Source organism: Salmo salar, chromosome 13 (assembly GCF_965601325.2).
Source record: "Salmo salar chromosome 13, fSalSal1, whole genome shotgun sequence".
Lineage (NCBI taxonomy): Eukaryota > Metazoa > Chordata > Actinopteri > Salmoniformes > Salmonidae > Salmo > Salmo salar.
Genome location: NC_138303.1, coordinates 46640248 through 46660614, shown reverse-complemented (window position 1 = coordinate 46660614; position 20367 = coordinate 46640248). Strand labels below are relative to the sequence as shown.

Below are 20367 nucleotides of genomic sequence, written 5' to 3'. Positions count from 1 at the left end.
AAGAAGACCAAGCAGCGGAGGAAGGAGCACCAGGAGGAGTATAAGGAGTCATGGACCTGGGAGGAGATCCTGGATGGGGCAGGATCATGGCACCAGGCTGGGGAGTACTAAGGAGGAGCTGGAGGCAGCCAAGGCGAAGCGGCGCCATTACGAGGCGTTATACGCACCGAGTGGCAAGTGCAAGAGGCAGACTCCAAACATTTTTTGGGGGGGGCACACGGGAAAATTGGCTAGGTCAGGCAATAGACCTGAGCCAACTCCCCGTGCTTATTATGGGGAGCGTTTGGCGGTGAGAACACCGTTCTATGCGGAAGTGCATAAGGTCTCGCCCATCCGCACGCACAGTCCGGTGCGAGCGATACCAGCCCCCCGCAGGTGCCGTGCTAGAGTGGGCATCCAGCCAGGGAGAAGTATGCCTGCACAATACATCTGGCCACCAGTGCGTCTCCTGGGCCCAGGCTACCCTGCGCCTGCTCTACGCACGGCAGCCATCTTGCCTCAGCACAGCCCAGTTCGCCCTGTGCCAGCACTCCGCCCCTGCCGGGCTACAGTAACAATCCAGCCAGGACGGGTTGTGCAGGCTGTGTGCTCCAGACCTCCAGTGCATAGTCAAGGTCCAGTGTATCCAGTTCCTGCTCCTCGCACTAGCCCTGTGGTGCGCGTCCCTAGTCTGGCGCCTCCAAAGCCAGCCCCACGCACCAGGCCTTTAGTGCGCCTGTCCAGTCCAGTACATCCTGTTCCTGCTCCTCGCACTAGCCCTGTGGTGCGCATCCCTAGTCTGGCGCCTCCAAAGCCAGCCCCACGCACCAGGCCTTTAGTGCGCCTGTCCAGTCCAGTACGTCCTGTTCCTGCTCCTCGCACTAGCCCTGTGGTGCGTGTCACTAGTCTGGCGCCTCCAAAGCCAGTCCCACGCATCAGGCCTTCAGTGCGCAGTCCCCGTCTAGCGCTTCCGGCGACAGTGCCCCGTCTAGAGCTTCCGGCGACAGTGCCCCGTCTAGAGCTTCCGGCGACAGTGCCCCGTCTAGAGCTTCCGGCGACAGTTCCCTGTCCAGTGCTTCCGGCGACGGCCCACAGTCCGGAACCGACAGAGACGGCCCACAGTCCGGAACCGACAGAGACGGCCCACAGTCCGGAACTGACAGAGACGACCCACAGTCCGGAACCGACAGAGACGGCCCACAGTCCGGAACCGCCAGAGTCGCCCGCCAGTCCGGCGCAGCCAGAGTCGCCCGCCAGTCCGGCGCAGCCAGAGTCGCCCGCCAGTCCGGCGCAGCCAGAGTCGCCCGCCAGTCCGGCGCAGCCAGAGTCGCCCGCCAGTCCGGCGCAGCCAGAGTTGCCCCTCAGCCCAGAGCCTTCAGCGATGAGCTACAGCCCTGAGCCTTCAGCAGGGGTGGAGAGGTTAGAGTGGGGATTCTATGTGGGTTTTCTAGTTTGTCTATTTCTATGTTAGTTTTGGGAACGACCTCCAATTAGAAGCAGCTGGTTATCGTTGCTTCTAATTGGAGGCCATATTTAAGTGGGTTTATTTTCTCTTGTGTTTGTGGGTGGTTGTTCCATGTATAGTCTTAGTACCTTACAGGACTGTTTTTCGTCGTTCTTTTGTTCAGTGTTCATTTCTTTAAAAAATCAAGAAGATGATTCACATCCCCACTGCAATTTGGTCCGATCATTACGACGATTACGACAAAAGGTGCTTCAACAAAGTACTGAGTAAAGTATCTGAATACTTATGCAAATGTCATATTTCAGTTTGTTTATTTTTAATACATTGCAAAAATTTCTGAAAAAGTAAATATCTTTGTCATTATGGGGTATTGTGTGTAGATTGATTAAGAAAAAAAAACGATTTAATACATTTTAGAATAAGGCTGTAACGTAACAAAATGTGGAAAAGTCAAGAAGTCTGAATACTTCAAGAAGTCAGAATGCACTATATAGTATGTATAAGCTGGAAGTAGAAGCCTAAGTGTTGTTGTCCGTTAGTTTACTCCAATTAGGGGAGGGGTGGGAGGGTTAGGGGAAAATAATAAAGGAAAATATAGTAGGTGGATCAGTAGGTGGATCAGCTTTAATATTGCAAATAGATTTTGGCTTCTATCAATCTAACAGTCTGCATAATTTCCAATCCAGCCATATATATATATATATATATATATATATATATATATATATATATATATATATATATATATATATATATATATATATATATATATATATATATATATATATATTTATAAAACATATATATATATATATATATATATATATGTGTATATATTTATAAAACATATATATATATATGGCTGGATTGGAAATTATGCAGACTATTAGATTGATAGAAGCCAAAATCTATTTGCAATATTAAAGCTGATCCACATACTAATTGTTTAAAATAAAAAACACATACCCCCAGCATTGCCTTTATTCCACACACACCCCCTAGAGTGAGAGGCGGAGGAGAGCCAATCCGAAATGCCTGGCGATGGCCTCCACGCGGCGGTGGGCGTCTTTTTGTAGGTCACTGTTTTGAGAATGGGGTATCATGCTGTGGAGGAAGAAGCACTTCTCTACCACTTACCTGTTGGTTTCTATGGTAACTGAGAAGGACTGTAAGCTCTCCCATAGTGTAAAAGCATGATTGGGTGAATACACTTAATTTTCCCCTTTTAGAAGATCAGATATGTGCTCTACGTGACATTGCATGCTGGTCGTATTTTTATCTGTATGATTTGGTGTGGAGAGCATACCCCATGCTTCCACAATTTCACTCATGCTTCCACAATTTCACTCAATATTCATGTGGATATACTGTAAGTTAGCAGTGTGTTATGAGCAAATAATAGGTTGCCTATAATGCAATTAATAGCTATTGATGCATAATAGCTCATGGTGAGCTATTTTCTCTCTGCTATAAGGTTAATGAAGCATCTACCTTCAATATAGTGTTACTTCAATATAGTGTTACTATATTGAACATCCCATGCAATTCACTTGTGATAAAACTAAATGGGAGAGACTCCAGCTAATTCAAGTCGATTGACACAAAAACCCAGTTCTTAGTTTGCTATGACAAATCAGCCCATATTGAAAATAATCATTTAGTTTCTACAAAACCGGAGCAAAAGTCCTTTCCAATGTGCTGTCGGAGAGAGAAATTAAAAAGTCAAACCTCATAGAAGATTCAGTGTTTATAGATAGAGGACATAGAAAATACACCCTCAGTCCATTATCAAAGCAACCGCCACAAGAGTAGATGGAGATATATGAGGTGGAAACACAGCTAAATAAGCTGTCACGGGTGATATATTGTTCATTTTAGAAATGTATAGGGCACACATTGTGAAATTACACTTTGGGATTTCTCTTGCAGACATCAGTCAATCAAATCACATGTCATATGACAGGTTGTGTATAGATGCACATTTCGGTAAGTGCTCTGCTGTCCTTTCAGCTCAATGTCAAATCTCCCACATGGTCAGACCTCTTGAGGATCACATTTCGATGCTGTCAAAAGTGTGAAACGATACACGATCAAGGTTCACATGATAAATGTTTTGAGATCCTGGCAGGCAGGCAGTGTGCAACTAAACAACGTGCCATATGTTCCTTCTAGCTACCTCTGCTGTGACATTACCAATTTCTGCCTAAGCTACTTTTCCTCAAGTCTTCTTGTATTTCTTAAGCAGTCATGAGCAGTTTGCAAGACTTGGGTGTCTTCCTGTTCTTGTGCTCTTGTTTAATCTATTTTAGTTCATCGGCTTTACATGTATTCATGAAACAACAATGCATTATTTTGGATCCATAGCTACAGGGAGTGGAGTTTATGGGTGAGTGTAGTTTGTGTGTGCCTCTCAGAGGCAGCTCAGAGGCTCCCTGGGAGAGCAGTGTGTCTCCAGATGTGAGGGGATGGGGGTAGGAAGTGTGGAGGGAATGGGGGGTGTTAGATGTGTGGAGGAGATGGGAGGTATTGGATGATAAGGGAAGTGTAATTCTCTAGCAGATGATATTTAGTTACTGGGAGGATACCACCTGTCTGTCATGCGCAGTCATGCGCAGCCAGTTTAGGATGTCTACAGCACAACTTTGTGGGCTACTTTGGCTACAGCTCATCATTAGTTAATTTCTTTGGTCATTTTTGGGGATTTTATTTTCAACATTTTTGTGGCAGACTTTTCAGGACACTAAGTCAAATCAAATGTATTATATAGCCCTTCTTACATCAGCTGATATATCAAAGTGCTGTACAGAAACCCAGCCTAAAACCCCAACAGGAAGCAATGCAGGTGTAGAAGCATGGTGGCAAGGAGAAACTCCCTAGAAAGGCCAAAACTGAGGAAGAAACCTAGAGAGGAACCAGGCTATGAGGGGTGACCAGTCCTCTTCTGGCTTTGCCGGGTGGAGATTATAACAGAACATGGCCAAGATGTTCAAATGTTCATAAATGACCAGCAGGGTCAAATAATAGTAATCACTGTGAACAGGTCAGGGTTCCATAGCCGCAGGCAGAACAGTTGAAACTGGAGCAGCAGCACGGCCAGGTGGACTGGGGGCAACAAGGAGTCATCATGCTAGGTAGTCCTGAGGCATGGTCCTAGGGCTCAGGTCCTCCGAGAGAGAGAGAGAAAGAAAGAAAGAGAGAATTAGAGAGAGCATACTTAAATTCACACAGGACACCGGATAAGACAGGAGAAATACTCCAGATATAACAGACTGACCCTAGCCCCCGTCACATAAACTACTGCAGCATAAATACTGGAGGCTGAGACAGGAGGGGTCAGGAGACACTGTGGCTCCATCCGATGATACTCCCAGACAGGGCCAAACAGGCAGGATATAACCCCACCCACTTTGCCAAAGCACAGCCTCCACAACACTAGAGGGATATCTTCAACCACCAACTTACCATCCTGAGACAAGGCCGAGTATAGCCCACAAAGATCTCCGCCACGGCACAACCCAAGGGGGGGCGCCAACCCAGACAGGAAGACCACGTCAGTGACTCAACCTACTCAAGTGACGCACCCCTCCTAGGGACGGCATGGAAGAGCACCAGTAAGCCAGTGACTCAGCCCCTGTAATAGGGTTAGAGGCAGAGAATCCCAGTGGAGAGAGGGGAACCGGCCAGGCAGAGACAGCAAGGGCGGTTCGTCCAGTCTAAATCCAGACAGTACAATAGCGCTGGGTAAAGATGGATTTTACTTTTGTCATAAATAATTCCTCAGCTGTCAATGTGTCACGTACATGGAAGGTAAGGAACTATGTTCTCCCAAAGTGCATCACAGACGGCCCACTGTCTCCATGTCAGACACAGAGTGCAGGAACCATCCCTTTTCTTTTCTCTGCCTGGCCAACTGAATCTTTGTCTCATGAAGTTGTTCCAGTATTGTTCTTTATTCCACCTCTGGCTCAACCCATCTGAATCTGTGCCATGGTCCTGAAATATTGAGGACTGTTGGCGCTAGCTGAGCTGACACATCCTGAATGTTGTATTCGACCCCTTTTGGTAAGGCCAGCTGCAAAGATAGAACAAGGCAGCCAAATACATGCATAATGAACTAGGTGTTCTTTCTTCTTTTAATGGCTACTTTCTAATGTGTCCAGATCTGTCTGTCATTCTCTAGTTCTTGTGGACTGCAATTCAAAATACATAGGGCTTTGTTTCGCCATAATTCCCTTATTATAAGTGCATTGTTATTACAAATACATGTTTTTAACTTTGATCTGCACGGTATACACAATACGTTTCAATAGAAATGCAGCTCTGAAATACACTACATGACCAAAAGTATGTGGACACCTGCTTGTCAAACTTCTCATTCCAAAATCATGGGCATTAATATGGAGTTGGTCCCCACTTTGCTGCCATAACAGCCTCTACTCTTCTGGGAAGGCTTTCCACTAAATGTTGGAACATTGCTGTGGGGATTTGCTTCCATTCAGCCACAAGAGCATTGGTGAGGAAGGGCAGTCACAGTCGGCATTCCAATTCATCCCAAAGGTGTTCAAAGGGGTTGAGGTCGGGCTCTGTGCAGGCCAGTCAAGTTCTTCCAAACCGATCTTGACAAACCATTTCTGTATGGACCTCACTTTATGCACAGGGGATATTGTCATGCTGAAACAGGAAAGGGCCTTCCCCAAACTGTTGCCACAAAATTGGAAGCACAAAATCGTCCAGAATGTTATTGTATGCTGTAGCATTAAGATTTCCCTTCACTGGAACAGTTGGCAGCATGGATTCGGGCGGGTAGCGTTCCGTTCTCCTGCCGTCTGCCAAAGCCAGATTTGTCCGTCGGACTGCCAGATGGTGAAGTGTGATTCATCACTCCAGACAATGCATTTCCACTGCTCCAGAGTCCAATGGCGGTGAGCTTAACACCACTCCAACCGATACCTGGCATTGCGCATGGTGATCTTAGGCTTATGTGCGGCTGCTCAGCCATGGAAACCCATTTCATGAAGCTCCCGACAAATAGTTATTGTGCTGATGTTGCTTCCAGAGACAGTTTGGAACACGGTAGTGAGTGTTGCAACCGAGAACAGATGATTTTTACACGCTTCAGCACTCAGCGGTCCTGTTCTGTGAGCTTGTGTGGCCTACCACTTCGTGGCTGAGCCTTTGTTTCTCCTAGACATTTCCACTTCACAATAACAGCGCTTACTGTTGACTAGGGTAGCTGACTTGTTGGAAAGTCACTGAGCTCTTCAGTAAGGCCATTCTACTGCCAATGTTTGTCTATGGAGATTGCATGGCTGTGTTCTTGATTTTATACACCTGTCAGCAGAGAATGTGGCTGAAATAGCCAAATCCACTAATTTGAAGGGGTGTCCACATACTTTTGTATATATAGTGTAGAAATCTCTGGACTCTTCAGCTCAAGTATAGGTTGCTTACCTGTCGCTACTCTTGCCATCCCATTTGCCTGCAGACAGGGGAGGGGAGTGACAGGGAGGAGAAAGGTTTCTGAAGGGCATCCTTCTCTCCAAGGTCTAATCACATTGAGACGTAGTGGGCCTCTAGCTAACAGGATTTCTGCCCTAGTGCTCAAGTTGTCTGCTAAAGGGCCTCGATGGCTGTTTCTATGACGTAATTAGACGACGTGTCCTGATTGCTGCTGATACTGTGACTTCAGTTACCAAGGAAACATACAGTAATTTGTTATTTTCTCTCCATGTCCAGAACATCATCGTATATTATCTCAGGATGGTGAAGACGGAAACTCTGTTTTCCACTTCATTTCCCATTTCCTCCCTAATTTACTGTGATTACTCACAATGTGTCCTATAACTAGGGTTACAAAAGGGAGGGTATATTACTGGAAACTTTCAAAGTTTACCAGTAAACTACCAGAGTTTTGGTCACTTTCAAGGTTTATATGGAAATTTATAAGATGATCTAGTGACCTTTTGGGGTACTTCAGATTACCACAGGTCTCTGTAATTATATCTGGCCCTCTGTGTGGCTGTATCACATGTACAAATATGAAATAATTAAATAAGATGATTTTTAAATAAAATATTGAATATCAAAGCCATAAAACATTATCCTAAATATTAACCATCAACTTAGTGAATACAATTGGTGTTTAATATGAGGATTTCAACATGAAATATCTTGTATACATTTTTTTTTACACACTTATTTATTTAACTATGTCAGTATATATTTGTTGTCAATGTTTTGGCATCAAACTGGTGGCAGTTGTAAAAAAAGTCAATAGTTGGAAGAGTTGCAAAGTTAATAACAAATAATGTCATTGTTCATTAGATGTTTTTTTTATATTAATTACGCTATTTTCTCTTGAACCTTATGGTCTATCCACTAGAAACTCATGGACAATATGGATACGGATATAAAAATGTATACTATATATGAATACATTTAGTAAAAGTTATTCATGTATAAATGACCAAAGTTATCATAGATTGCCATAGATTGTCTATTAATTACCAAAATTACAAAAGATTACGATCATTTTGGTAAATTACCGATAGCTTTGCAACCCTAGATATAACACCTTATAGTAAAAACAGAGGGTTTTATGAGGGATGCCCAAACGCAGTAAGACTTGCACACTGTAATAGTCTTGCACGGTACCACCTCTGTAACTCAGTGAGCACGCTATGAGATTGGACATGGTTTGATTGGACAGCTCTGTTATGCAGGAAATACCAATAGAAAAATGTGTGTCAAGGTGGAAGATGAGACATGGTGGATACCTGGATAGGTGACCCATCAGCACCCTGTACCACTGTGAGACAAGGCCTCTGCTCAGTGTAGGTGATAAGGTGATGTGCTAGGAGGTCGCCCCTGTCAGAGAGAGTGACGTGCTGGATGTGGTGAGAGGATGAGCTGCACCACGGGAGAATCTCAATTGCATTTCCTTGATTCCTCACATCCTTCTCAAACCTCATGAGATGAGAAGATCAGAGGTCCCTCCCTTCTGACCTTCTCATCAAATGGGGTTTGATAAAGAGGCAAGGAGAGAGGACGGGAGGAATCAGAGCAATGCAATTGAGATTCTCCCCAGGAGTTCACTCTACTAATGACTGGAGGAGGGGAGTGGAGCGAGCTATAGCTGGCCCAGAGTTACCCAGATTTACCCACTGCACAGTAATTGACCAGCTTGCAGGTTTGACCTCGCAAGCCCCTTACTGTCACACAGCCTCTTGCTCACCCTCTCTCGCACTTCTTCGGCTTGTCTGCTCTGGCTTTCTCTACCCTCGCTCTCGCTTGCTATCCTTTCAGTTCATTGAATCGTGCCTTAATTGGAATAAATTGAATCGACAAAGTGAAAGTAAGTTTAAATGAAGTAAAAACAAACGCTTTAACCTTGATGTGATGGCAACTGCATTAAAGCAGAACAAGATAGGAAAGATGGCTGTGTGAACGTGCTATGCAGTATGTGTTGCATGGTTAATGAATTCTGACTCAATATTCTGAGGAAAAGCGGGACTGTGGCTATATGACTATGTATCATATTGTCATTAGTATTACAAGATATCTCACTCTGTTTCTCTCTCTGTCACTCTCCCTCTCCCCCTCTCTCTTCCATCATTTTCTCTTTTTCTCTTTCACAGTGGGATTCCTGGGAAGAAGTTGGGGGCCATTATCTTTGCGGCGGAGGAGCTCAGTAACTGTAGGGTCAGTACCTGACAAGTCACCTTTTCCCCTCTGGGGCCACGAAAGTCAGCTTATGTTTCAGCCATTGTTGTGCCAAGGCAGCAGCTACTCTTCCTGTGGTCCAGCAACAGTTACAGTATATACAATTTAAAATATTACATGAAACTGCATTTCATAACACTTTTCACAACACATTAAGTATGTGCCCTCAGGCCACTACTCTAGTATCACATATCTACAATACGAAATCCCTGTGTACGTGTGTGTAGAGTGCGTGTCTTATCATGTGTGTGTGTGTGTCTCTTCACAGTCCACGCTGTTCCATAAGTTATATTTTTATCCGTTTTTTAAATCGGATTCTACTGCTTGCATCAGTTACCTGATGTAGAATAGAGTACCATGTAGTCATGGCTCTATGTAGTACTGTGCGCCTCCTATAGTCTGTTCTGGACTTGGGGATTGTGAAGAGACCTTTGGTGGTATGTCTTGTGGGGTATGCATGGGTGTCCGAGCTGGTTGCTAGTAGTTTAAACAGACACCTCAGTGCATTCAGCATGTCAACACTTCTTACAAAAACAAGACTAGGAGAGAAAGGAGAGGGAGAGTTGATCTCCATGTTTGTTTACCCCAGAAATAACTGAGAGGATTTTTCTCAGAGAGCGAGAGAGACAATGCTTAGAAATTCAGATGAGCGTGGGCGGAGCTCGCCACTCTGTCACTGTGGAACTGGCTGCTAAGAGATTTCCCATGATGCCCCTCTCCTGTTATCAGCCACCTCTGAGTCTGCCCCTGCGTTGCACTGCGCTGGAGAAGACGAGCTCATTACAGTTGCTCCATGCGTGATGCTTCAGTCCCGGGGCGTCTCCACAGGGACCTGTCCTACTAGTCCTTCTACCCAAAACAGAGCAGCGGACCAACCAATGGATGCAACCACTGACAGACCATAAACAGCCATACATATTGTTAAGCCCTCAGACTGAATAATAGCTTCCATGTGATGAATTCTGTACGGTGTTGTTTTTTAATTTCCTCTCGAGGTAAAAGGGGTTGGCTCGATGTCACTATTAAAGCTAAACATGTTTTCTGTGGTTATTATGCTGTACGGCTAGCTTCACATGTTGAACGGCTAGCTTCACACGATAGCGCCCTGGACTTCAGGCTAGAAGGTTGAGGGTTCGAGGCCTGCTCTCTGCCTGTTTCATTACAGTATGATTTAACTTGCAATGAAAACGACTTTCTGAAAATATTTTAAATGTATAACATCTGAAAATGTAGCTTGTTAGACTCTCTTACCTGTATACATGGATGAACGCTTCTCCCTCTCTGTCATGGATGCCATGGTTGCCTTTAGTTTGAAGATATAATCTCAGAGACAGGTGTTTTATACAACAGCCTTCTACTGTGTGTTCTATTTTCAACTCCCTCCACATTATTTTCAATCAAACGGCTGTATTTTCTCCATCTCCTTAGATGTAATGCTCATTGGAAATAGGGGATGATATATCCCCTATTTCCAACGAGCATTACACTGATTTCAAAACTCGGTCCTCCAGAAAGTGGAGAGCATTAGCAACACTTATGCAGTTGAGGCTCTTATAAATGGGATTAAGGTAGTGTTATGCAACATATATGCTCCCAACAAGGAGGACCCAGATTTTTTTCATGAGGTCAAAGTTACTGGGAAATATGGAGGGGAAGATTGTCCTTCCTGGAGACTTTAACCAAGTGATGGACAATATGATTGATAGAAGTAAATTTACAGGTAACTCCACGCCAAAAGATAGACTTGCAATACATATGCTAGCAGAAGATATGGCCCTTACAGACATATGGAGATTAGTCCATCCTAATGATAGAGAATATACTTTTTTCTCCCACTGTCGTGAGACACACTCCAGAATAGATGTATTCTTAATATCTAATTTCATGTTTAATAATGTGATTGATTGCAAGATTGGGCCCATCGCCCTAACAGATCATGCTATAGTAGAGTTACATATTGATATAAACTCTGAAAATGTAAGGACGGGTAGATTTAGACTCAACACCATTGCAAGATTAGATATTTAGCCAATCACTAGCACATGATCTTAGATCCTTTTTTGAGATCAACGTAGGCTCACCTGAAAGGATTTCCACAGTATGGGAAACCTCTAAATCATATATTAGAGGGACAATAATAGCATATGCGTCCAAAAAGAAGAGGGAAGGGACTGAAGCAGTAAAAAGATTAGAAACAGAGACATGTGTATTGGAAAGGGATTTGGCAATACATTGCACAGATAGCACGTTTCAAACTGCCTGCAAACTGAAATTTCAGTTGCACAAAATGTATAACAAAAAAGAGAGAATATGCGCTGTTTAGGCTTAGAACCAGTTTTTATGAGGGAGGTGAGAAGACAGGCCGGCTACTAGCAAGACAACTAAAAATGCAGAACACTTCTAACGTAATCCCAGCATTTAAGAAGGGCAATAAAATGGTGACATCATCCAAAGAGATAAACAATGTTTCAATGTTTTTATGAAGATTTATATACAGTACATCCTCCTGTTCAGCGAGCCCCATAGATATGGATACTTTTTTATCTGGTATAGAATTACCTAGATTATCAGATAGCAAAGTAGAGGACCTAGACTGTACTATAAAAGAACAGGAACAGCCACCATTTTATCTTTGAAAGCAGGGAAGTCACCTGGTCTGGATGGCCTTCTTATTGTGGATTGTAAGATTCTGACTAAGGCACTTGCAATATGCTTAGAGAAGGCACTACCTAAGATCATACATAGTGACCAAGTAGGATTTATTATGAACAGGTAGGCTCTTACACCTCATGTGGTTAAACCGCTCAAATATAGTTCCTACCGTTGCCGTCTCCTTAGCTGCTGAGAAGGCATTTGATAGGGTAGAGTGGGCTTTTCTCCTAAGAACCCTAGGAAAATGTGTTTTTGGTCCTGACTTTTATAAAGGGATAAGGGTCCTTTATTCCAATCCTAAAGCAACAGTTCTTACAAATGGAATTATGTGTCCTTTTTTTAGTCTTTCTAGAGGCACAAGGTTGGGTTGCTTTCTTTCCCCTCTCCTGTTTACCATAGTTTTAGAGCCTCTTGCGACAATGACAAGTACAGATACGGAAATTGGGGGTGTCCATGGAGGAGGAAAAAAACACAAGCTGCTTATGTATGCAGACGATATTCTACTGCTGGTCTCTGATCCTCTTCAGTCTGTTCCACAATTACTTACTTGTATTGAATCATATTCTAGTTTGTCAAGCTACAAAATGAATGGGGATAAGTCGAAAGCACTGTCAATTAATGCCATATGTTACTCTGGAAATGTTACCCCATTTAACGTGAAATGGGTTCCTACTGGGATGAAAGATTTGGGTTCTAAATTTAGTTCAAATTTGGAGGAAGTGATGGGACTAAATTTTGAGCCACTGCTAGTCAAGATTAAGATCAATATAGAAAAATGGGAAGAGATAAAACTTTCTTTATGCGGAAAGATCAACGTGATTAAAATGGTTGTGGTCCCAGAATTTAATTATATCTCTGCAATGTTACCTATGAATATTCCAGACCGATATTTTAAACTATGACATAATAACTAAATAAATACTTTTTTTGTGGGACATAGTGTGCTTCTCCATTTTGTGCCCATTTGTACCTTTAATACAACTATAGTAGTAGCTGTATGTGTGTTAGTATCTTTAGGTGTGAATATGTGGGCTAATCTGTGTTTCATGTGGGGGAGAGGCAGAGAAGGGAGGCAAAAAAAAGGAGAGTGGGAGCAAATGCGGTTAGAGACCACTGTCCCAGGGCCCTATTAACTCAAAATCAGCTCCTGCATTTCAAGGATAAGAGCAGCATTTCAAAGGGTTGGGGCTGATTGTGCAGCCAATCATGCCCTTGATTGGCCTAAGAGCCAATCAAGAGCCAAAGCAGGACTCAATCGCGGGCTAGGAATGTGCTGGAAGGAGTCTGGCATTGCGGCAGAAGAGGTCTTTAGCCATAGCAGCACCACAGTGAAGTCTATGAATTCAATTATACAATGGCTGGGTTTAATCATGGATGCTGATCGGTTAAAACCGCGTTCCAGCCAGTGTCTATTCCACATCTTACCATCGGCTAAGGCTATGACGGCGAAATATCTATTTACTCTTCCATATCACTGCGCAATCCACTGTCTCATCAGACCAGCCAGGCAATTGATACTGTAAGCTGTAAAAACGCATCTAGACATGATATCCTCATTCATTTAGACTAGCATTTGGTTTTCAACAGCAGATATTTGTATCAACTTTGCTGTCTGTACTGTATCTCCGATATTTGCAACACTGTTTCAATATTGAAATTCAATCTCCAGTGTCCTATAGTAACGGTGGTGAACGATGGCTATTGGACCTAGTGGGAGAAACAAAATCTTCCAACACGTTGTACCAACAACAAAAAAATTACAGAAACGTGCATCACTTAATGCGTCCAACTGAATCTAACAGGCCTGAGGTTGAGCCACGCTTTGGTCTGCCACTAACAAATCAAATAAAACTTTATTTGTCACATGCGCCAAATTCAACAACTGTAGACCTTACCGTGAAATGCTTACTTACAAGCCCTTAACCAACAGTGCAGTTCAAGAAGAGTTAAAAATATATTTACCAAATAAACTAAAGTAAAAATAATAAAAAGTAACACAATAAAATAACAATAACGAGGCTATAATACTTTTTTGTGGGACAGGAAAAAAACTGGATTAATATGAAGAAGGTGTGCTCACCAAGTGATGTAGGAGGCTTGGCTTTACCAGATGTTAAATTGTACAATTTACCATTTGAAATGTCTAAATTGGCGAAGCATTGGGGTAAAGGGGATGCTGGTTTGTATTTGATAATAATAGAACGGGAACTAAGTTATCCTTTCACCCCTGTTGATATTCAGTCACATAGTCTTACAGTGGAGAGGTCAGTTGAAACTACCAAACCCAATTGTCTTACACTTGTATTGAGGTGTGGAGAACAGTACACAAGATATGTGGAATTTCACATCTGAACAACGATGTTCATCATTGTAGCACAATTGTAGGCTACGGATTAGAAAGAAGTCTGTGTACTGCTCAAAATGCCTCAGCAACCCTTTTGTTCCACCTCCCAAACATGCGGTGACCTTACCTGGTTTAAATGGTGTCTCTAGAGATTAAACCTCTCTCATCGCCACTCAATGCCTAGGTTTACCTCCACTGTACTCACATCCTACCATACCCTTGTTTGTACATTATGCCTTGAATCTATTCTTTCGCGCCCAGAAACCTGCTCCTTTTACTCTCTGTTCCGAACGCAGTAAACGACCAGTTCTTATAGCCTTTAGCCGTACCCTTATCCTATTCCTCCTCTGTTCCTCTGGTGATGTAGATGTTAATCCAGGCCCTGCAGTGCCTAGCTCCACTCCCATTCCCCAGGTGCTCTCATTTGTTGACTTCTGTAACCGTAAAAACCTTGGTTTCATGCATGTTAACATTAGAAGCCTCCTCCCTAAGTTTGTTTTATTTACTGCTTTAGCACACTCTGCCACCCCGGATGTCCTAGCCGTGTCTGAATCCTGGCTTAGGAAGGCCACCAAAAATCCTGAAATCTCCATCCCTAACTATAACATTTTCCGACAAGATAGAATTTCAAAGGGGGCGGAGTTGAAATCCACTGCAGAGATAGCCTGCAGAGTTCTGTCATACTATCCAGGTCTGTGCCCAAACAATTCGAGCTTCTACTTTTAAAAATCCGCCTTTCCAGAAACAAGTCTCTTACCGTTGCCCCTTGTTATAGACCACCTTCAGCCCCCAGCTGTGCCCGGGACACCATATGTGAATTGATTGCCCACCATCTATCTTCAGAATTCGTAATGTTAGGTGACCTAAACTGGGACATGCTTAACACCCCGGCCGTCCTACAATCTAAGCTAGATGCCCTCAATCTCACATAAATTATCAATGTACCTACCAGGTACAACCCCAAATCCGTAAACACGGGCACCCTCATAGATACCATCTTGACCAACCTGCCCTCTAAATACACCTCTGCTGGCTTCAACCAAGATCTCAGCGATCACTGCCTCATTGCCTGCGTCCGTAATGGGTCAGCGGTCAAACAACTACCCCTCATCACTGTCAAACGCTCCCTAAAATACTTCGGAGAGCAGGCCTTTCTAATCGACCTGGCCAGGGTATCCTGGAAGGATATTGACATTCCATCAGTAGAGGATGCCTGGTTATTCTTTAAAAGTGCTTTCCTCACCATCTTAAATAAGCATGCCCCATTCAAAAAATATAGAACCAGGAACAGATATAGCCCTTGGTTCACTCCAGACCTGACTGCCCTTGACTAGCACAAAAACATCCTGTGGTGTACTGCATTAGCATCGAATAGCCCCCGCAATATGCAACTTTTCAAGGAAGTTAGGAACCAATATACACAGGCAGTTAGGACAGTAAAGGCTAGCTTTTTCAAACAGAAATGTGCATCCTTGTAACGGCTGTCGGGAGAGAGAGTAGACCAAGGCGCAGTGGAGATTTTAATTGAACAACGTGAACACTATACAAAAACAAGAAAACTGACAGCCAAACAGTCCTGTCAGGTGCAAAACACTCAACAGAAACAATTACCCACAAAACCCAAAGGAAAAACATACTCTTATGTGTGACTCCCAATCAGCAACAACACTCTACAGCTGTGCCTGATTGGAAGCCACATGGCCAAAATCAATGAAACAAACCAACATAGAAAAATGCACATAGAACGCCCACCCAATGTAACAATCCTGTAGTACAGACTCCAAAAAGTTCTGGGACACTGTTAAGTCCATGGAGAATAAGAGCACCTCCTCCCAGCTGCCCACTGCACTGAGGCTATGAAACACTGTCACCACCAATAAATCCACAATAATTGAGAATTTCAATAAGCATTTTTCTACGGCTGGCCATGCTTTCCACCTGGCTACCCCTACCCCGGTCAATAGCTCTACACGCCCCACAGCAACTTGCCCAAGCCTCCCCAGCTTCTCCTTCACGCAAATCCAGATAGCTGATGATCTGAAAGAGCTGCAAAATCTGGACCCCTACAAATCAGCTGGGCTAGACAATCTGGACACTCTCTTTCTAAAATTATCCGCCGCAATTGTTGCAACCCCTATTACTAATCTTTTCAACCTCTCTTTCGTATTGTCTGAGATCCCCAAAGATTGGAATGCTGCCACGGTCATCCCCCTCTTCAAATGGGGAGACACTCTAGACCCAAACTGTTACATACCTATATCTATCCTACCCTGCATTTCTAAGGTCTTCGAAAGCCAAGTTAACAAACAGATCACCGACCATTTCGAATCCCACCATACCTTCTCTGCTATGCATTCTGGTTTCTGAGCTGATCATGGGTGCACCTCAGCCACGCTCAAGGTCCTAAACGATATCATAACCGCCATCGATAAGAGGCAATACTGTGCAGCTGTGTTCATCGACCTGGCCAAGGCTTTCGACTCTGCCAATCACCACATTCTTATCGGCAGACTCAACAGCCTTGGTTTCTAAAATGACTGCCTCGCCTGGTTCACCAACTACTTCTCAGACAGAGTTCAGTGTGTCAAATTGGAGGGCCTGTTGTCCGGACCTCTGGCAGACTCTATGGGGGTGCCACAGGGTTCAATTCTCGGGCCGACTCTTTTCTCTGTATACATCAATGATGTTGCTCTTCCTGCTGGTGATTCTCTGATCCACCTCTACGCAGACAACACCATTCTGTATACTTCTGGCCCGTCTTTGGACACTGTGTTAACTAACCTCCAGACGAGCTTCAATGCCATACAACTCTCCTTCCGTGGCCTCCAACTGCTCTTAAATGCAAGTAAAACTAAATGCATGCTCTTCAACCGATCGCTGCCCGCACCTGCCTGCCCATCTAGCATCACTACTCTGGACGGTTCTGACTTAGAATACGTGGACAACTACAAATACCTAAGTGTCTGGTTAGACTGTTAACTCTCCTTCCAGACTCACATTAAGCATCTCCAATCCAAAATTAAATCTAGAATCGGCTTCCTGTTTCGCAACAAAGCATCCTTCACTCATGCTGCCAAACATACCCTCGTAAAACTGACTTCTACCGATCCTCGACTTCGGCGATGTCATTTACAAAATAGCCTCCAACATTCTACTCAGCTAATTGGATGCAGTCTATCACAGTGCCATCCGTTTTGTCACCAAAGCTCCATATACTACCCACCACTGCGACCTGTATGCTCTCGTTGTCTGGCCCTCGCTTCATATTCATCGCCAAACCCACTGGCTCCAGGTCATATTTAAGTCTTTGCTAGGTAAAGCCCCACCTTATCTCAGCTCACTGGTCACCATAGCAGCACCCACCCATAGCACGCGCTCCAGCAGGTATATCTCTCTGGTCACCCCCAAAGCCAATTCCTCCTTTGGCCGCCTTTCCTTCCAGTTCTCTGCTGCCAATGACTGGAACGAATTGCAAAAATCACTGAAGCTGGAGACTCATATCTCCCTCACTAACTTTAAGCATCAGCTGTCTGAGCAGCTTACAGATAATTACACCTGTGCATAGTCCATCTGTAAATATCCCATCCAAATACCTCATCCCCATATTGTTATTTGTTTTTCTTTTCCTTTGCACCCCAGTATCTCTACTTGCACATTCAACTTCTGCACATCTATCACTCCAGTGTTTAATTGCTAAATTGTAATTACTTACCCACTATGGTCTATTTATTGCCTTACCTCCCTAATCTTACCTCATTTGCACACACTGCATATAGACTTTTATATTGTGTTATTGACTCTACGTTTGTTTATTCCATGTGTAACTCTGTGTTGTTGTTTGGGTCTCACTGCTTCGCTTTATCTTGGCCAGGTCGCAGTTGTAAAGGAGAACTTGTTCTCAACTGGCCTACCTGGTTAAATAATGGTGAAATAAAATAAAATAAAAAACTAGAATCTATGGCTAATGAAAGGAATTCATAGAGTAGGCAGTAGTGGAAAAAGTTCTCAAATATAATACTTGAGTAAAAGTAAAGATACCTTTAATAGAAAATGTTCTATACACTGCCAAGATACCTTTCTAGCTAATAGACTATGTTAAAGGTTACACTTCCTTTTCCAATGAACTTTGGGAAGGTCAAAATGGGAAGGTCAAAATAATGAAACTGTCTACCAAATTGCCATTATCATTCACCTGATGATAAGACGAGATGTCAAATGTTTGGTGCGAACATAGGTTGGAGCTCCCTGGGTCACAGGTTTGCCTGGGTGGGGGACCCCGGGCAAGAAAAGTAAAAAGAAAAACCTGCCTTAGGGTTAGACTACAGTAATATGTTGATTTATGTGCTACAGTGAGAAGCTATCCAAAAGTTCTCTGTTGATGTTCCTCTCTAGGACATTGCTACCATGCAGCTGTGTGCCAACAAGCTGGACAAGAAGGACTTTTTTGGGAAGTCTGACCCCTTCCTGGTATTCTACCGAAGTAACGAAGATGGAACGTGAGTGTACCTGCCGAGGGAACATCCAATGTCTAGTTCCATCTGTGTTTTCAATGTTCTACCACAGTTTGTCATGTACTTGGACTGAGTATCTAGCTCTCAGTATCCCCTTTTCTTGGGATTCTCTCAATGCTTGTGATATTTCCTAGTTTCACAGATACGTGCATTGTGAGTTCCTCTCTGTAACTTTCTCTACTACTCTGTTCCAGGTTCACTATCTGTCATAAGACGGAGGTGGTTAAGAACACCCTGAACCCTGTTTGGCAGCCCTTCACCATCGCAGTGAGGGCCCTGTGTAACGGGGACTATGACAGGTTAGAGAAAGACACTGTCTGGGGGGAGCCAATGGGGAACCTCTACAGCAGGGTTTCCCAAACTCTGTCCTCGGGCCCCCGGGTACATATTTTGGTATTTGCCCTAGTACTATACAGCTGATTCAAATAATCAAAGCATGATGATGACTTGGTTATTTGAATCAGCTGTGTAGTGCTAGGGCAAAAAACTAAACGTGCACCCAGGGGGGGCCCCAGGACCGAGTTTGGGAAACCTGCTCTACAGTACAAAGCCAGATGATGACGCCACCTGTCAGTCACTGGGGCATTCAGAATAATGCCAGCAGTCGGCCGTGGTGTCCCAGGGGCCAGCACTGGTGTTATTGGAATTGACTCAGAGGATTTTACAGTACATTTCACACCAATCAATGTCAACGATGCTGACGGAGTCTCTGAGTCAGTGTGTACTGTTGACAGGACATCAGCCTACCTCTCTTGGACATGTATCAGCATGACACTTTTTCCTTAGAGTAAGTAGGTCTGTGGTGGTTGTGTCTAAGGTCATGTTGAACAAATTAAATACGTTTCTTGAATTGTTTTTTCTGCTTCCCTACTAGAACGGTTAAAGTGGATGTCTATGACTGGGACAGAGATGGAAGGTACTTTTTTGTGCTCTTTTTGATGAACACATGAATGTCTGGAAGGCTTTGTGAATGTGTGTCAAACCTTCAGTTATTCTTCCCTTCAGCCATGATTTCATCGGTGAGTTTACCACAAGTTACAGAGATTTCTCGCGTGGACAAAACCAGTTTAATGTCTATGAGGTGAGCCACAAATGTTTGTGTATTTTCAGAAGCATATACACTGAGTATACCAAACATTAGGAACACCTTCCTAATATTGAGTTGCACCCCCCTTTTGCCCTTAAAACAGCCTCAATTCGTTGGGGCATGGACTCTAGAAGGTGTCGAAAGCTTTCCACAGAGATGCTGGCCCATGCTCACTCCAATGCTTCCCAAAGTTGTGTCAAGTTGGATGGATGTCCTTTTGGTTGGTAGACCATTCTTGATACACACAGGAAACTGCTGAGAGTACCCCGTTCAAAGGCACTTAATTATTTTGTCACCCTCTGAATGGCACACATACACAATCAATGTCTCAATTGTCTCATTGATTAAAAATCCTTCTTTAACCTCTCCTCAACTTCATCTACACTGATTGAACTGGATTTAACAAGTGACATCAATAAGGGATCATAGTTTCACCTGGATTCACCTGGTCAGTCTATGTCATGTTTTGTATACTCAGTGTACATACACTACCGTTGAAAAGTTTGAGGTCACTTAGAAATGTCCTTGTTTTTGAAGGAAAATAACTTTTTTTGTCCATTGAAATAACATCAAATTGATCAGAAATACAGTGTACACATTGTTAATG

At 43.6% G+C, this 20367-nt stretch overlaps 1 protein-coding gene across 1 annotated transcript in view; it reads left to right on the top strand.

The window, feature by feature from the left end:
• The window catches only part of LOC106566979 (copine-9-like), a 126905-nt gene that overhangs the window by 74405 nt on the left and 32133 nt on the right, over positions 1 to 20367 (top strand). Inside the window, exons 7-11 of the mRNA XM_014135691.3 lie at positions 9082 to 9145; positions 18555 to 18658; positions 18868 to 18972; positions 19548 to 19589; positions 19679 to 19754. Coding sequence (XP_013991166.1) covers positions 9082 to 9145; positions 18555 to 18658; positions 18868 to 18972; positions 19548 to 19589; positions 19679 to 19754 — 391 coding nt within the window. The remainder of the gene's footprint in view (positions 1 to 9081; positions 9146 to 18554; positions 18659 to 18867; positions 18973 to 19547; positions 19590 to 19678; positions 19755 to 20367) is intronic.